This window comes from Nestor notabilis, unplaced genomic scaffold, assembly GCF_000696875.1.
Source record: "Nestor notabilis isolate BGI_N333 unplaced genomic scaffold, ASM69687v1 scaffold6827, whole genome shotgun sequence".
NCBI classification, from domain to species: Eukaryota; Metazoa; Chordata; class Aves; order Psittaciformes; family Psittacidae; genus Nestor; species Nestor notabilis.
The window spans coordinates 150,519-168,255 of NW_009936843.1; the positions used below are offsets into that span (position 1 = coordinate 150,519).

A 17,737-nucleotide genomic window follows, 5' to 3' on the forward strand; every position below is an offset into this window, starting at 1 on the left:
TTATTAGGTAATTAAAATGAAGTTTTATTGCTCTGTAGCTTTTCTCCAAAAATATTTTTACTATTTTGTGTTCTCTCTCCAGAATGTCCCAGGCATTTTCCCTTGTCTTTTACTTGTATATCCCTATCCTAGTCTCCATAACTCACTCCTGTAAGTAAAAACATCACTGCTGTCAATTTCAAATGCCATCTGGTTTGAAATCTGGTCAAGCAGAATTAAGCTAATTAAGGCCGAGTCTCTTCTGTTCATTAACTGCTGTGCTACAGAATCTACTTCCTTCCACAACACTATGTTTCAAAATAGGAAGTGTCACTCTAAACCATATTTATTGTCTGTTTGGCCGCAGAGATAATTGATTTCAAATTGTGCTATGCTCTTGCTAGTACCAGCATGAAAAAAAAGCTCTATGAGTTGTGAACTGTCCCATTCATATCCCTAGAGGATATATCCTAAGGACATTCCCAACCCTTTCTTCAGTGACTGATTTAGCAGAAACATCTAGCTTATGTGCTTTATTCTGTCGTGGTTTAAGCCCAGAAGGTAACTCAGAACCATGCAGCCGCTCACTCACTCCCCCTGCTCCCGGAGGGATGGGGAGGAGAATCGGAGGAATGTAACTCCCACGGGTTGAGATAACAGCACTCCAGTAACTAAGGTATAATACAAACCACTACTGCTACCAATAATAACGATAAGAGAAATAACAAGGGGAGAGGACACAACCGCTCACCACCCGCCGACCGACACCCAGCCCGACCCGAGCAGCGATCTGGGCCTTCCGGGTAACTCCCCCCAGTTTCTATACTGGGCATGACGTGCTGTGGTATGGAATAGCCCTTTGGCCAGTTCGGGTCAGGTGTCCTGTCTCTGCTTCCTCCTGGCTTCCCCTCCTCTCTGGCAGAGCATGAGACTGAGAAAGTCCTTGGTCAGAGTAAACATTACTTAGCAACAACTAAAAACATCGGTGTGTTATCAGTGTTGTTCCCAGGCTGAAAGTCAAAAACACAGCACTGCACCAGCTACTAAGAAGGAGAAAAATGACTGCTGTAGCCGAACCCAGGACAATTCTCAACCCAAATTTGCCTATTATGCCACATTAAAAGAAGCTGGTATTAAACCAAACAACAGTCCAAGAATTGCTATAAAAGTTCAACATCGGTACTAAAGAATTACACGGGATTAAACAATAATGAGGATTACTACATTAATCCTGAAGCAATAGGATAAACTAGAGATACTCACTGTACCTGTTACAGGACAGGGAGACTTAAGCACAAAAGTGCCTTACTCAAAACAATCTCCTAGGCCAGCAGAAGAGCTGGGAATAAACTGAAGGCTTTTGAGGTCTCAGTTATGTAGTCTAATCAATATACCTAATAATTGTGGCAGAATACAGACTTCTTGAAGTAACCTCATGGTTACTTCAGAGGCATCAGCCTCATCATCACACTCACTATTACCTCTTTGATCTAAAGACTGAAATTTTAAAGTTTCAACCTGTCAAGCCTTATACATCAAGTATCAGACTTAGAGAATTGAGTTTCACGCCCTATTTCCTCCCCACTCAAAGAGAGGCATCAAATGCCACTTGGTCCCTCCCTGGACCATGGATGACAGCTGTGTGCCATCCCTGGATCAGAGTCAGGATGGCACACAGCTGCTCCAAGAGAAGAGCTGCCACCTGGCAGGGCTTTGTGTCCTAGGTGCTACCTGCTGCCAGCAAACTCCCCTGTTCTCACCTCCCAACACCGCTCTCATTTGGGCTGGTGTCTCAGTGCACAAGATCCCTCTTCCCCATGATTACATGTCAAGCAATAGGTCTCTTTCTCACACACAGGGGAAAAAAACCTGAGTCTAAGAATATCCACAGGAGTACATTTTAGTTTTTCATAGGAGAAGGGTAATTGCTTGGGATCCAGCACAACTCAGTCAAGGTTGTGGTTTGTGCACTGCCCAGAATGATGAGTACCTTTTCTAAAAAGAGCCTGCAAAAACATCTAAATTCAGGCCACACAGTCCTGGTTTAGGTTCTCCACCACTCCCATGGTGGGCTTTGCTCCCTGGCAGTAACATTGCCTGGCCTTGATTACAAACCAGCTATACCAGAGGGGACATACATGAGGTTTTGCCATGCATAAATCTGATGCACAGCTGCTCTTACTTAGCTCCAGACATGTCAGAGGGACCTAAAGCAGCCAGTAAACGCAGCTTTCCTTATGCTGCTTACAGCCTGAAGAAAACTTACCCTCCAACAGGCTTTCATTACATGGGTGGTACAAGCTTCATTCAGAACTGAAAGGACACTGGTCTGAAAGTCATTTTTAGCTATGGTGTCAATGGTACTTTCTTATTATCTAGAAGAGGTGGGATGGCAACAGAACAGCTCTTAAACTGCTTTTTTTATGTCCTATATTTTAATACATTAAATCTGGCATTCGTGGTAGCATAAAGCAAGGCTTTAATTTTATTGTACTGCATTTTACTGAGCTGTCTATTAGCAAAGGCTTACATGGTCAGGATGATCTCTCTTCTGTTTGCACAAAACTCAAATTCTGTGTGGGAGCACCCGTAACAAACCCATCCATGTCATTCACATTCACTGCAAGACTGGTCTGATGAGCACATTTCCCCACCTTCTCCAAATTATGTGAAATGTCAGCTTTCTTACACACAGCTCTGAACATCCAACTTTCCAGGAATTTGCCAAGTTTCTCACACTGCCTAATAAACACCTTTGTGGGGTGCATCTCATTCTCATTTGGACCAGGCATCTATTACTAGCTTTCGCCAATTAGGCGGTTTGCAAGGCTAGAAGAACAAAAACCAAACACAAACAACCTCCTCCCTCAAAACAATTGGTGCATAGCTTAACTTGCTCTGTATTCCCCACACACACTTAGATTTTTTTGAATAACCACTTTAATGTGGGAATAATGTTTATTCAGATCTAAGATGCTTTTTTGTTAAAGCATATTTGTAATTGCAAGGCTGTAAACAAATTAGAGGCTTTCTCATTCCTAAAATCCAGTCTTACTGTGGGGAAGCTGCCAGTAATGACTGCAATTTATTTTAGCAAACAGCACGTTCTGACTAGGCTAGAAAACAAAGCCTACTCGCTCTTAAAAATAACTGCCTTTGAACTACCTCTCCCCAGCTTAAAGAGTTCTGATTGAACCTCCTTTTTCCCACAGCACTGGTCCAAGGTGCAGGAGAGACCTCACAGTGACGGGAGCCACAGTCACCATCCCTGCTCCTGTGGGGCACCCCTCTTCCTGGCCCTGCTCTTCTCCCAGGATGATACTTGCTGTGCCCACACTGGAAATGAGCAGGGCCACTTAATTATACATGTATGCAGCTCAGCTTCACCGTCTCACAAACATACAGACTTGAGAAAACAGGAAAGTAGGAAATTCAGTTCAGATTGTTTAAGTAACAGCTTGCTTTGAGGGACAACCAGATTCCCTCTGTTTCCTCAGAATCCTGGATTCCAATAACAACCTCATTTGTCAGCTCTAAAGCACAATAACTACACACACATTAATAAAGTTTTGGGCTTGTGTTCAGGGTTTTTTTGTCACTGTGGAATCTGAGTTTGATTTATTCTGAACACCCATTGCTTTCTTTTATGCAGCAATCTTCCCCATTCATATTATCTGAGGGCACTTGGCTGAAAGCCCTTTCTGGATTAGCTGCACTCTTTTTATTTAAACTTACTTCTGAAATTCTTACCATTTTTTCAGCTAAGTCACCTCACGTAAGTCAAATTATCATTACTCCTTTTTGTTGTTGAGGAGTAGCAAAAAAATCACAACCTGCTTGCTGTGACCCTCACACTGTTGCACAGGGAGGTGACCCTGCACCCAACCCTTTGCATCCCAGGGACCCAGCAGGGCTTGCTGGGCTCAGGAGGGGACCAGCTGGGAAGGCTCTGGTGAAAATCAGGGCTTGCTCAGCATATGTCTTGGGCAACTACAGAGCACTGAAGCCAGCCAGGCAGGCTGATAAACCTGACAGAGCAGGACAGAAACTGCTCTGCAGAATAAACAGACTAAGGCAGCAGGAAAGATAGGCAAGATAGACCAGAAGGCAGGCACCAGGACTAAGGAATGGAGAGGAGGGTAGGTACAGGAAAAGTGAATGCAAGCTGTGAGGAGACAACAGCTTTAGCCAAGCTCAAAAGAGTGGTAAAGCCTAGAAAAGCAACAATATGGATTGCTATGAAGAACAAAGGGAAAGATGAAAGAGAAGCAATATTTAGAGTAAAGCATGTAAGAAGTTGCACAGGAGGGGAGTGGCTAAACTGAGAAGGGATGAATGCAAAAGGGAAGGCACAGTACTAGAAAGTGGAAGAAAAAAATAGATACAAGTGAAAGATGCAATGACATAAGGGTGTAATGCATTGGATTAGACAGATATAACGAAAAACTTAAGAAAGGCAGAGTGAAAGGTAAATGAAACCTACAGGAAGCTATAGGTGTACACATTTTTGTAAGATATTTTTGCTATTCCAACAATCCAGGCCTGACACATGCACGCTGTTCTAGTACAGAATACTAGATACACCCTGGACACCTACTGAGGTTAGCATGATGTTTTCCAAAGGAAAAACTTTAATAAAACATTTAAAAAACTGCTGCTGACTTATTACACTTTCACTAAATCACCTTGTCCTAACAAGCGCACTCTTCCCTGGCCCTATTAGCAAAAGCAGTTATCCATCTGGAATCTGAACATCTACAGATCTCAGGCTAAGCTGCTATAAATAATGTAACTAGTCACAACTTTTTAATTCCAAAAAGAGTTGTAAAAAAGGCATTATACCTCCAACAAGCCCATTTTCCTTTGTCGTCTCCATTTTGACAGTGGATTGATTAGATGGTTTCATCTTTGAGGTATTAATGGATTCCAGGAGAGAGACAAACTCTAGAAAGTTAGACTCATTAGGCACCTGTCCTTCTTTAGCTTCTAGGTCAGATTTAGAAGTTGGTAAGGTCTTTTCTTTGTCAGATACCTCCATGAAATTCTTACTTAAAAGCACATCTGTCCCGCTGTCTACACTTAGCACCCGCATGTGCCTCTTTTCATGAGCAGTTCTACAGGACTGCGGGTCTAGGTTCTGCAGGTCTTCCTTAGAAGTTAAATCCACAGTCTGGACATTTTCAGAAGCATTCTTCCGACTTGGATCTGAACAAGTGTTAGTTTCTAAAGGACTATTTGCTGGGTTGCTGTGTTCCTTTACTGCATCACCCGATTCATAGCCAGAACATTGCTCTGCCTTTAAAACTTGTGGAGTTCTTTCGCTTTCACTGACTTCTGGGAAAGCCTTACCTTTACTGTCATCAGACAGGTCAAAAGTGATAACAGGGATTCTGAGCTGTTCATTAGTTTGCTGGCTTGGCCAGCCTGCTGTAACTAAACCTGACTCAGGGGCTGAGCTCGTTCTCTCAGTTCCCAGAGCCTTTAGGTGGACACAGCCTGCCAGGTCTCTGAGGGTGGTGTTTGGTGTAGTACTCATTGTGATGACAATTTTAATGGGCTCACATAGCTGGTCTCCAGGAAGAGAGTTGTCCACAACTGCAACAGCAGTCTCATTGTCTGAGCAATCAAGGTCCTCATGGATATTACTGCCATTCCAAGAACTTTCCATGTGCTCAAGATCTTTGGTTGCAATGGCATTGCACTGTGGGCAGTTACTGGTAAAGCCTGTCTGTGGTGATCCATCAGGCAGTTTCTCTCTTTTGTAGCTTTTAGGATTACTCAAATGGTCTGAAATAACTGAATTTTCACTGTCCCATGGCTCTGAAGAAACTCCAGTCTTTAAAATATCACCTTGAGATGAAGAAATATTGGAGAAATTTTTAGCTACATCCCTGTCTGCAATAATATCTTGGGATCCATGCTGTCCATATGGCTGTCCATTCCTTCCTTTTTCATGTATTCCATCACCATAAGGTGTTTCCATAGCAGCTGGTTTTGTTGCTACTGGTGATGTGGTGGCAGCTGAAGCAGAGGCTGCAGAAACAGATAACATATCTGCTTTGATACAGGGTGAGGTAGATGAAAGTGGTGGTGCAGCCTGATCTTCTAATACCGTAACACCTAATAAAAAAAAAAAATATATATATGGGAGTTAGGTCTTACAAACATGAACACTGTGCATTACTGAAGTATGATCTTTAGCTAGCAAAATCTGATCCAGAGCAGAGCAAAGGAAGCACAGATGATATAGCTGATTAAAACAGCTCCTAAGTAAGCATCTTTTTTGCTAGCTATATGTGACATAATAGCAAGCTGGAATCCTCCAAGGTCAGGAGAGGTGTAGCAGCACGTCTATTAATTTAATCAAAATATCTCAAGAAACAGCTAATACTAAAATGTTTTACAGAATTATCCCCATTTAAGGGGAGATGATACAAAGAATAAGTCAGCGTGGCGGAAGTTCGTTGCACCATTTTGTGTAATTCCTGAACAGTCCCATAGGATACGGTGATTAACCTTAACAAAAAGGAAATATATTGAGACATCTCAAGCACTGGAACTGTAGGCAAAGCAAGGTATGCTGGATTATACACTACAGAGCTGAAGGTCAACAATCACAACAGGAGTCTACAATCAGAAAATATTTAAGGGCTTTAAGATGCAATCCGAGTTTGGCTTCCTGGTTTAATGCTTTACAGAGGCACAGAGCTTCCCAAGAATGAGTGGGGAAGGCTCTTTCATCTATCTCTCTGTGCCAAAATGAGGAGAGCTGCTTGTATGCTCACCAAGAGGCTGCATCCCAAACAGCTTGGCTGGCAGCTAAGAAAGCTTAGTCTGTTAGAATTCCCTTGAGATTCTGTTCTCTCAAGCTTTTCTATTCATCCACTAACACGATGCACAATAGAACCTGCTGTGGGTCCTCCGTGTAGTCTGGTTGGGTTTTTTTGTGGCAAGCAATGATTAAATAAAAGTTTAAAGGGATTTATAAAGCCTTTAAGATACCTCTGAGATCTTCAATAGTTTCCCGTGTTGGCAGCTCCTAAAATTAAAAAGGAACACATAAAATTAGCACAGGCATTTATTAGATTATGTTGGAATACACATCTATCAAAGCAATCAAAGGTTAATTACAGAATTTGTAAGTTGCTTAACATCACAGAAATCTGGACATGTACCTTGCATTAAATGCAAGGAGTGAGTGAGAGAGATGGCTGTTAGAACAGTCATACTCCAAATTGCATCACTGCAATTGTGCGTGATGTTTGGGGAGGGGAGGAATAAGATTTTTTTTTAAAAAACACTTTGCACTGCCTAATCCAGATTTTTTTTCTTTTTTTAATCATTAAGGAATGCAATGTTCTGTTCCACATTTCCAGCTATGTGTTTCCAAAAGACTAAAATGAAGTTTGGTCTCCTGTAATTGGTAACAATTTCTCAGTGGAAAACTAGAGGACAGAGCCAGTAAATTAACTTAGAATCATTTAGATTGCAAGGAAGCTTTTGAGGTCATTTAGAACAAATCCCCTCTGCCATACACACACACTCAAAGCAGGTACAGTTAGAGCAGGTTGCTCGGGCCATCTCCAGCAGAGCTTTGAATATCTCCAAAGACAGAGATTTCACAACCTCTGCAGACAATCTCTTCCAGTATTTGACCACCCTTTTGTTAGGGAAAAAAACCCAAAACCCAACCACGCACAAAAAAACCCCATTAAATCTAATTGATCTAACTAGAGCTTTCCACGGCTGCAAGTTGCAGCCACTGCATTTTATCCTGTCACTGGGCACCTCAGAGAAGAGAGTGCTCAATCTTCTCTGCATCTTACCATTATGAAGCTCTTCCAGTCTTAATAAAGGTTTCAGCCTTACAAAGGCTAAAACATCCCATCTGCCTCTCCTCAAACATCATGCACCTCATTCCTCAATCACCTTGGTGGCCTCTGCTGAATTCTCATTAGCAAGGCAATGCCTGTGGGAACCCACTGGGGAGCTCAAAACTAACACAATACTCCAGAGGAATACTTTGGGAATCTAAAAATCAACAGCCTAAGTGCGCAACTAGAAAAAAGTTACTGGCAAAAGTTAATGTGGCTCTCTTCTGGCTGATAGGCACCAAAACCAAGAGGAAATAATAATTACCTCCTAAAATTTCATGGCGATACTCTGGCAGCAAGAACAGGCTTAGGTTTGACAAGACCCAGCCTACAGGTTTGGAAATGGGAGACTTGGAAAAAAGCCCAAGAAGAAATGAGTTTCCAAAATGGACAAATACCAGAATATTGCAGAATGGGACAGAAAAAGGTAAAAAATATTTTAGATCATAAAAGAAAACTACTAATAAAACTATCAATGTCTGTGAATCATACAGATGCTACAAAAAGGTAAAAACACTCCAGGAAACGAGGACATAGTTCTGGTTTTTAACAGGAGTTGAATAGCTTGCAGTAAATAGGGACACAGGGTGGGGGTGGAGGGATATGAAGACAGAATGAAGTATCAAGTTGCTACTTATTCAGAGATCACTAACCATCCTTTGCACTGACTGAAGCAGGAGTCCTGTAGAAAAAATAGCATGGGATCACACAATTAAAGATTTTATCACAGTATACATGGGGAGTAACTTAAGATTACACAGACAGCGTTATCCTGTTTCTTAATTTTTGAATACTTAACTCTTTAGCCTTCTCATGGTTCCTTCTTATTTTTCCTTTAATGACATCCACACACACCCCTTTCATCACCTCGTATGCTATTAATTTAGAAACGTGGCCAATAGCATGGAATGCACATACATATATTTTTAACCTCATGTAGACATCTTGTAGATTTAAATAAAGGGGGTTTATAGTTTGTTTTAATACTCAAGAGATGTTGCATTAATTTTATAAATATAAGTCCAGTTACACAAAATCAAACTATTAATGCTCCAGGAGCAGGTCCCTTCTGAGGCAAGGAGAGGTTGCTCTGATTCTATTAGCCTCTCCTTTCTCTCAAAGCAGCCATGAAAACTAGTTGCTCTTGGCAAGATTTACTAAGGCCGCTTGGCATCTACAGAGCAGACAGACCCCTCCTAAGAAGTGCAGAATTACATACACCAGTTTCAGTTTTGCACACCCAGACTTTTAGGCCAAGGCTGACTGACAGCAGTGGTATACCCTGTGGGATCCATGGAACAACCCTTCCTCCTGAAGGCAGACCTCTGCTTCAAGTGACCAGTACCTGGCAATACAGAACTCCATGTGATAAGCTGGAGTAAGCAGGTAAACAGGACTGCACAAAGTGAAGACACTCTTACAGAAAATTGCACACTAACCATTGCGCCAGGTGAGTTCTGCAAGTCCACAGCCTGTACCCTTGAACTATCATGAATTGTTTGGGTAGAGTCATCTTGGTTGCTCTCACTGATGACACCATTATCCCCGCTGTTATTGCTGGAAAGGAAGCAAATGAAAAATAAAGCAATGCTTTTCACCACAATCACAGTGTGTTTGGGAAGAAGCTGAGGAATAGTAACAGAATAGGAAGAAGTAGCACAGCTCAATGAGTGACAGCACATTTTTCCCCTCCAATGCTAAAAGCACAGGGCTGAAAAATACTGTAGTCCACTTTACACCTCCTTCCTCACCAAGATAACCTGATAAAACTAAATTTAAAAAAATCTCTCAATATAAAACAGTTCTGGTGTCTTAGGAAGTAGAGCATTCCTATAAGAAATACAACAACATCTCTTCAAACTCCCAATGTGTACTTAATGTCATTTAGCCTGCTTGAGTTTGGGCTTTTTAGTTTGCGAGGCTGGGGTTTTTTTTCCCCAAACGCTTATTTTTAAAACCCTACAGCTGTATATAAGCTATAAAATTATTTACCTGAAGGTCTCAACCTTTCCACAATTTCATTATGGTTAGATGGCTTCAAAAAAGCTTGTTCAACCTGCCAACTACCAGGGCCTGTTTAAAAACTTCAGGCATCCATACTAAGTTTGTTATTTTCTGATCAGGTACTAAATAATGGACTGATATGCCTAGGACCTCCTAGGAGGAATAGTTACATGGTTTAACAAGCAAGTTCTAAGTGATTCTACCTCTACTTCTTAGCCAAAATAAAGTCAGGACAATGAAAGTTTGTATTCATTTCTATAGCCAGTGAACAGGGAAACACTGAAGTTCTCGTTTAAATTTGAGCCAGCGTAGAACAACTGATTAGCCTCTTAAATAGCTGTATCAGACATCTCTAAATAGAAAATAGCTTTGTGAGCTGGTGAGAGCTCAAGAGGACAAGAGCCTGAAAGCCATCACCAATCTAAAATAAAAACCTTGTATGGTTAGTGACACACATAAGAGGCATTTCTCAAAAGAGTCACAATGCAAGAAGACCTTGCCACTCCCAGCAAAGTCACTACCAGGAGAGTAGCACAGACGTGCACGTGTAAAGACACAGAAGTGCAGTAGGTATACAAACAACCTTGATACTACTTAGCTTGCACGGAACTAGCAGTAGCAACTGTGAAGGCACCAAATAATACCCAAAGTTCTTGTATAGAGAGCTCTCTGTTGAAGCAAACCAATTTGGTTTAAGCTTTGTCTGGACTTTTCTACGCTGCCATCACTATTGGATGTACCTTATTTCAGCATTTTTCACATCTCTCATCACACCTGGGAACACTTGAAGTCACTTGCCAGCTTCATTTGCTTGCATGACTCAAGCTTGAAAAAGCAGCAAGAGGTCTCCACTTATTCCAAAAAGTGTACTGGATAGTCTACCTATCCACAAATCTGGAAAGTGTCAGCACTAGTCCTTAGCCCAATACTATTTTTACATTTAATAGCATCTCAACCTGGAAGCAGCCTTATCAACTTTGATTATTTGCAGCAAAGACATAGTACTTGGTTCCTCAGCTGAGAGGCTACAAATACTACCAAATGCTCCTAACAAGTAAGTGCAGTTCCAACTTTCCTCAAGAACAGGGCCATAAAAATATCATAGGCAGTCACAATAAAATGTAATGGGGGTAAAAGCAACTTACACATCCAGGTTTGATCTGAGAGGGAAGTTACTATAAGCACACAAAAGCAACGTGAGCTCAGGCTTCCAGAGCAATGATATTAAAGCATTTCCTTTGCCAATGGGTCTGTGCCACCTCCTCTCCTCCCCTCTTCCAAGCAGGTAAGCACAACAGGAAGAGGAAAGAGCAAGCATTTAAGGCTTCCCCAGAAAACTTCTCTCAGGTTTTCTCCAGGATCTTTTAGCGCTTCTCAGACGGGTCTCTGCCTTCATCATGCCCAGCTGCTGCCACACCCTCTGAACCAGGTGCAGCTCTTCCTGCTTCACCACAAGCATGCTGCAGCCACCAAAAATGAAAGCACCAAGCAGGTTTTTAGAAGTGCCTTTCCTCACACGACTGGTAAGGAGTCTTCCTACAGCCAACAGGCATTTCTGCTGTGCAGGACCACAGAGCAAACTCATCTGTTTTACAGAATATACCAGCAATGTGCAATGAAAGCCTTACCTATGGTCTGAGGGCTGAGCTGTGTTCCCGTTTGGAACCTCTGTATCTTTCTGTTGCCTTCCATTTTTTCTTGAGAGCTTGTGTTGAATTACTTCGCCTTTATCAAACATCAGGTGCAGACGGTAACTGATCACCTTTATCACTGTGAAGAACACCGTCACCAAGCTGCAGTACACAAAAACCGTAACTGCATTTGCTGGAAAAGCCTACAGAAAGAGATAATAAAGACACAATCATAACATTTTGAGAAGATGCTACTAAATTTTTTTAAAGTAATTATTCCTTATTGTCTAATATCTGTACTTCTACTGAGTTTTACAATCACAAGAAGCACTGCATCTTCATAAAAAAATAGTTGAGTTCTGCTCACAAAAAAGGTCTTTTCAAATTTCAAACCACTTTACAAGTTTTCTTCTTCTTCTTCCTAACAAAGTCATTACAATCCCACAATTGACAAACATTATAAAACCTCTTAAAATACTGCATTCCCAGGATAATGCAGCAGCAGCCTTTCCTGAATGAGTAACTTAAAAAAATGCAGACACAAAATGAAACATTATGAACAGGAAACTACTTTTGAAAAATTATGCCATCTTACCCTGCCTCTCAGTTATGATTTAACAGTAAAAGGCTGTAATCTGATTTCCCTTTTTTAACATCTCACTACATGTTCCCAAGTATCTTTACCACTGAAGAATTTTAAATAATTAATCAGGACTAGTCAAAACAAATGAATAAAATGCATTTGGAGAGGCAGCCTCTTTGAATTCTTTTTGTTAAGTTCATTATTGTTAATTTGCAGCTGTCTTTGATCTATTTGTTGATCTGTGATAAGCACTATATTTCTTAGCTATTAATTACAGTTCAGCTACAGTCTGTAAAGTTTTTTCACAGACATGACATACTAACAACATTTTTGTCTGTAAATACTTCCTTACGGTACAGGGCAAATCACAGCAACAAACCTATGGCAGTTACAATTGAAGGGCCCAAGCCTTTATCATTATAGATATGGAACACCTTTATGTATTGTGGTCATGCAGTTGCAGTCTCACAATGAGTTTAATCAGATTTTTGGTTTTTTAAACAGACCATTACTATATCTCTGCACAATTTGTAGTGTGAGTGAAAGGGAGAAGAAGGAAGATTTTCAATGCTGAAGATTTCCTAAAGCCTACTGAAGTAAGAATGGTCTTTACTTTGGGTCTAAATGTATCATTTTAAGTATCGGCACTTCAGGTAAAGGAGCATTTAGATGTAAAAGATTAGATTTCTTTTCAGGTTCATAAATAAACCACACTGACCACACAGGTGAAGAGAAGGGAAGAAGGCACGCTTACTTCATCTCTGAAACAAGTCACCACATTTATCTTGATGTTGAAATGAGTATGTTGAATCATTTCTGTGTTATTACAAGCAAGTGGGTTGCTATTCTGCTGTTGCTTTTGGCTTAGGGACACTTCATACCTTCACGATGTACATGTGAAAGTTTTCAAGCAAATCCTTTTTTACGACTATTCTGATTCATATGCAAAGAATCTATTGCACGCAAGTGGAGAAGCTCTATAGCACGTAGGTACTACTAACAAACCTTAAGAAGACAGACATTACTTTCTACAAGTTGAGGCTCAGTCCTTTAAGAGTAGTTCATAGGACTATGTATATATGAACACTAAGCATACCCTTCAGTTATTTAGCGAATCTGGGCCAGAAAAGCACCATGCTCTCAGGGTGTAAGGTTTGGTGGATGAGGGTGAGGAATTCGTGGTTTATGACTAATGTGTTTACAAAACACAAGTTTAAAATGACTTGGTTTCACAAAGAATGATAGCCCATTATCTGTAACGATTTGTTTAAATTAGAGATTTGTTCACTATCCAATCTCTTCAACTACACCCTAAAAAGCACAGGCCAAACACTCATTATTAAATAACAACCGGGAATGAGCCACCAGGAAATAAGTGCTCTATAGGTGACATTCATAAAAACTTAATAAATATTACATGAATAATGTCAAGAGGACACAACAAAAATAGACTTCCAGTACTGCAGTCTAAGCATGCATACAGCACGCTATAAGAGAGAATCAAAGAAAGCTCTTAGATTTCTAAGTGGAAAAGAAGATGAGTTTTAGCAACCACTGAGTGCTGCATGTCTTCATCCCTGACTTGTGACTGGACCTGCCAGAGAGCTGTGCCCTCAGCCTTCCCCTGGTCTCCCTGCCCATGTGCCCAGGGTACACAGCGCTGCCTCCCATGTATGTGCCATGTATGCTCACAATCCCAAGCCTGCCTATGCATAATAAGGCCAATGCATCCTTAATATCGTGGGTCAAGCTAAGTAGTACAAGCCAGCAGGTTGGTCCCTGCCCACACGAGTAATTAGGAGAAAGATGAAGCCAAGAATGGAAAGCCCTCAATTTTCCAAATCAGGCCTCTTGCATAAGGGTGCAAGTGTCAGATGACTGCAGTTGGTGTTCCCAGGTATGTATAGGTGAAAGCTATCAAATCTGCTTCAACTAAGGAGGAATTAAGTTATAGACCACTAAGGAATTATATGATAAATTCACTTTTGATGCACTATAGTTATAATTAGCCTGGTTTCCTATGGAAATGAGGTTTTATAATCACATAATACCATGTGCCTGTGTATTCATGATGTCTTTCCATCCCCTCTGAAGAATAACTTTTTAATTGTTTAGCTACTTTCAACTAACTTTGAGAGAATATACTGCAATGGGACAAGGTCACAGCAGCACACCTCTTGTGTTAACAAGAGGAAACCATTCAGCCCTCTGACCTTTTGAATGCCACCCCAGTGACACAAAAATCTTTAACTTCACTGACATCTTATTAGAAGCTAGGAAAAAACTTTCACAAATACTAATTCATTAGAAAGTAAGCTTCATGACATTCCACAGGTTTCTGTGGAAGCTGTACATCTAGCTTTCTTTGCTCTTGCCCAATTAAAAACTCTACCACGATGTACTTTGTTTCCCAATAGCTTCTGTTATACCACGTACCAGAACACTATGGGGTCACAGGAAAAAATGCAAGCTGTGTGTTCCAAATGCACCCTTACTATTGGAAATGCAAGAGAGTTGACCTGCCCATGGAGGAAGGGTCTTTGCCTGGGGCTTCTGCCAGCCCAGAGACTGCTCCCAAAGGAATGTCTAAATTCTTCTTCACATGTCTACTAACGTTATCTGAGTATCACAAAGGCAGAGGACACTGAGGTATATACTTGCTAATATAAAGGTATGTAACCGTTAAAACAAAATACCACACTCTTCGTAAATTGGACTGAATCATTAAAGTCAATTAGACCCAGGTGTATCCCACCTGATGCTTAAGCATCAGAGGCATCTAAAGCAGGACAGTGCTGCACCTGGGCCCTACCATCCTGGTGTGATACAAAACACTGATGAGGGAACTACCAGATAAATACTCAGTCACCAGCTTAAAGCTTGCAGAAGTACCAGGGAGATTCAGTATTGAAGCCAAAGAGAAGTATTTTTATTTTACATTTGGCTGAATTAATAACCAAGAGATGTCCATCATACACCATGGGAAAACAGGTAGCAAATAAAATTCCAGGGGTGTCCACTCAGTCGTAAGTGTGCATCCTACCACACAATAAATACAGTAAATAGAGTGTAGCTTACCTCTCTCTTGTAAAGGTATATGTATCCCTACTTTTACAAAGGGATAAAGTGGGGTAAAGCATGACCAAATGGGACTAGAAGCAGCTGACACACTGCAAGTTTTATTGCAGTTTACCTCCGAGTAACTTATGTGCCCCGACCCTTATACTGCCATGTTGTACTTCTCCTATCACAACATGATTTGAAGATCTAACACATAAGAATTAACAACCCTGTAAGTTCATGGGCTTCCTGTTCAACAAACAGCAGAAGAAATGCTTACTAAGCTGTTCTGGGGACTCACTGAAATGTGGACACCTACTCGCTTGTGGCTTATAAAATAAGCTACAGTACAAGCATTCCCAGAGTGGCATATCTGCTTCACTGGTGTTTCACCGGGGCTGAATTCAGCCCAGCAGCTTTGTACAACAATTACCACTCTTTTCATGCACAAAATACCTGGGAACCCTGGACTGTTTGGTGGAATAAGATAACTGTAATTCTTAATCTCTTACAAGAATTGACACAGCAAAATTAGAGGAGATCTCACTATAATTTTGAAAGTTGATTTTAACAGCAAAGGTGCTCCAAGTAATATCCCATTTACATTTTAAATCATATATTTAGTACTACAAAGGATAAATGAGGAAGAAAGGGAAGAGATGTAAACAGATATGCATTTTCAGGGGTGAGGAAGCTAATAAAGGAACCATTTGTACCAAAGCAAGCTATGCTGACAAAGCTAGAGAATGAAATCCTCAGTCCACACAACAGAAACAAGTTGATACTATAAGCTTCCCTACGCTACTGTCAGCACATCTCTGCTGAGCCAGTGTGAAAAATCTAAAAACAGCTGTATCAGTTTTGCCATTTCATTAAAATCAAACTGTTTCAGAGAACTACTTTGACAATAGTGTGATTAAGATTATCCCAAGCAAATGAAAATCTTAAGATTTTTTAAAAAACTCTGACTTGTTTTGACTTGCCATTTCAAGAAATGTCAGTGACTGCTTCAGTCACTTTAGTCACTGAATCCAAAACTACTGGTGTCAAGTGTGCAGTATAAATATCACCCTATCATTACTGAATATAATATTATAAATAAAATTCCCCAAAGAAAACCTTCAGTTAAAAAGCAGGTTCAAGTTTCTAAGTGGCAAGAACATACATCTTGCAAAAAGTTTACAAAGCCCAACTACTTAGAAGCAAGAAAACAAATACTTAAGGACATCATTCCTCTCAAGCAGCAGCATAATAAATGCTTTATCAAGGATAAAGAATTCCCAGAGCAGTACATTAGGCTCAAGAACACAAGTCCTGCATTTAACCAGATGATTCTCGGGAAGTCGGCCAGCCAGCCTGCAGAAAAGGCAAGTCCATCTAGATAGGCAAAGATGGAGCCTGAGAGAGTTCAGTAGATAAGTTAAGTTTCCTCCCCTTCCCTTTAAATAATGTATTTTTGTTTCTCACCTTAGCTCTGACCTACACTCTTGTACCCAGTGTTCCTTTGTGGAACCCTGCATGTCTCCTTTCATGCTATTAGTTCAGAAGTTTCCCACAAGGAAATATATGTTCTTTCAGATACATACCTACATTAACTGGGAAGGGGGGGGGGGAAGAAGTTAACTTTTACCTTTTTTTTTTTTATTTTAATCACACATACCACTGTGACAGTAAAACTTACAATGCAAGACTCTTGCTGGTTTGTGTAGGAAATAGACCCTATCAGCCAGAAGAAAGCATATTGTTACCTGGGTTCATTAACTTCATGAGCCATGCTTACAGGAATTCACTGCAATCCACACCACAAAATACAGTATGCCAGCTGATTTACTAAACATACAAGACTGCTTTTCACTGGGATTGCATAGGGATACATGAACACTCTTTGCTCTTGAAAATTAAGGCAATATCTGACCATGTAGGGTGAAGAGACCTATTTGAAACTGTATCCAAAAAGAAAAATTCTACAGAACTTAGTTAAGAATTTAGTTGAGTCACTGTGACAACTAAAGGGATGGAAATTGTTTCCAACAGGAGCAATATGAAGCTACTGAAGAACACACCAATAAATAGATGCAATGAGCCAGCAAATGATACTTTCAAGCTTTTCTCATACAGTAGGAGAGAGCACAAAACAGAGCAAAAGTTTCAAATTTTCGAGGAAAATAATTTTCAAGTCTAGCAAACCTCTAGTTACTGAGGTTACTTATTTGCAATGTTTAAATTTCTGCACAAATGGAGCTGCATGTCATGAAAAACCATGTGACTCACCAATGACATTCAGCCAGGCATATTAATTACACTGTATTTGGATTTTTCCATTTATTTACCCTTCTCAGGAGGTAAGACTGGAGCAGACTTAAAAATAAAACGTCTCTAAAAGAGATTTTTTCCGAACGAACGTCCCCGCGGTCATCCAACACTGGCAGCGGCCAGCACTGCACCCCTTCTCGAGTAACCTTTCGCATCTGCTTCAGCTGAGGAAGAGGTCCAGCCCCGAGCTGTGCGCCCACCTTTAGACACAAGTCCCTCACGTACATCGCGACATGCCTGGTCTTTAACTCCCCCCTGGGGTCTGTTTATACCCCGTCGCGCTCCCGCACTCG

The 17,737-nt window shown here is 40.8% G+C and overlaps 1 protein-coding gene across 1 annotated transcript in view; it reads right to left on the minus strand.

Moving 5' to 3' along the window:
- Nucleotides 1–17,671, minus strand: part of PCNXL2 (pecanex-like 2 (Drosophila)) — a 149,302-nt gene extending 131,631 nt beyond the window's left edge. The window contains exons 1-5 of the mRNA XM_010018549.1: nucleotides 17,462–17,671; nucleotides 11,486–11,691; nucleotides 9,293–9,410; nucleotides 6,982–7,018; nucleotides 4,822–6,099 (exon numbers count right to left, since the gene is read on the minus strand). Of these exons, the coding sequence (XP_010016851.1) occupies nucleotides 4,822–6,099; nucleotides 6,982–7,018; nucleotides 9,293–9,410; nucleotides 11,486–11,691; nucleotides 17,462–17,671 (1,849 nt within the window). The remainder of the gene's footprint in view (nucleotides 1–4,821; nucleotides 6,100–6,981; nucleotides 7,019–9,292; nucleotides 9,411–11,485; nucleotides 11,692–17,461) is intronic.
- Between the last annotated feature and the right edge of the window lie 66 nt (nucleotides 17,672–17,737).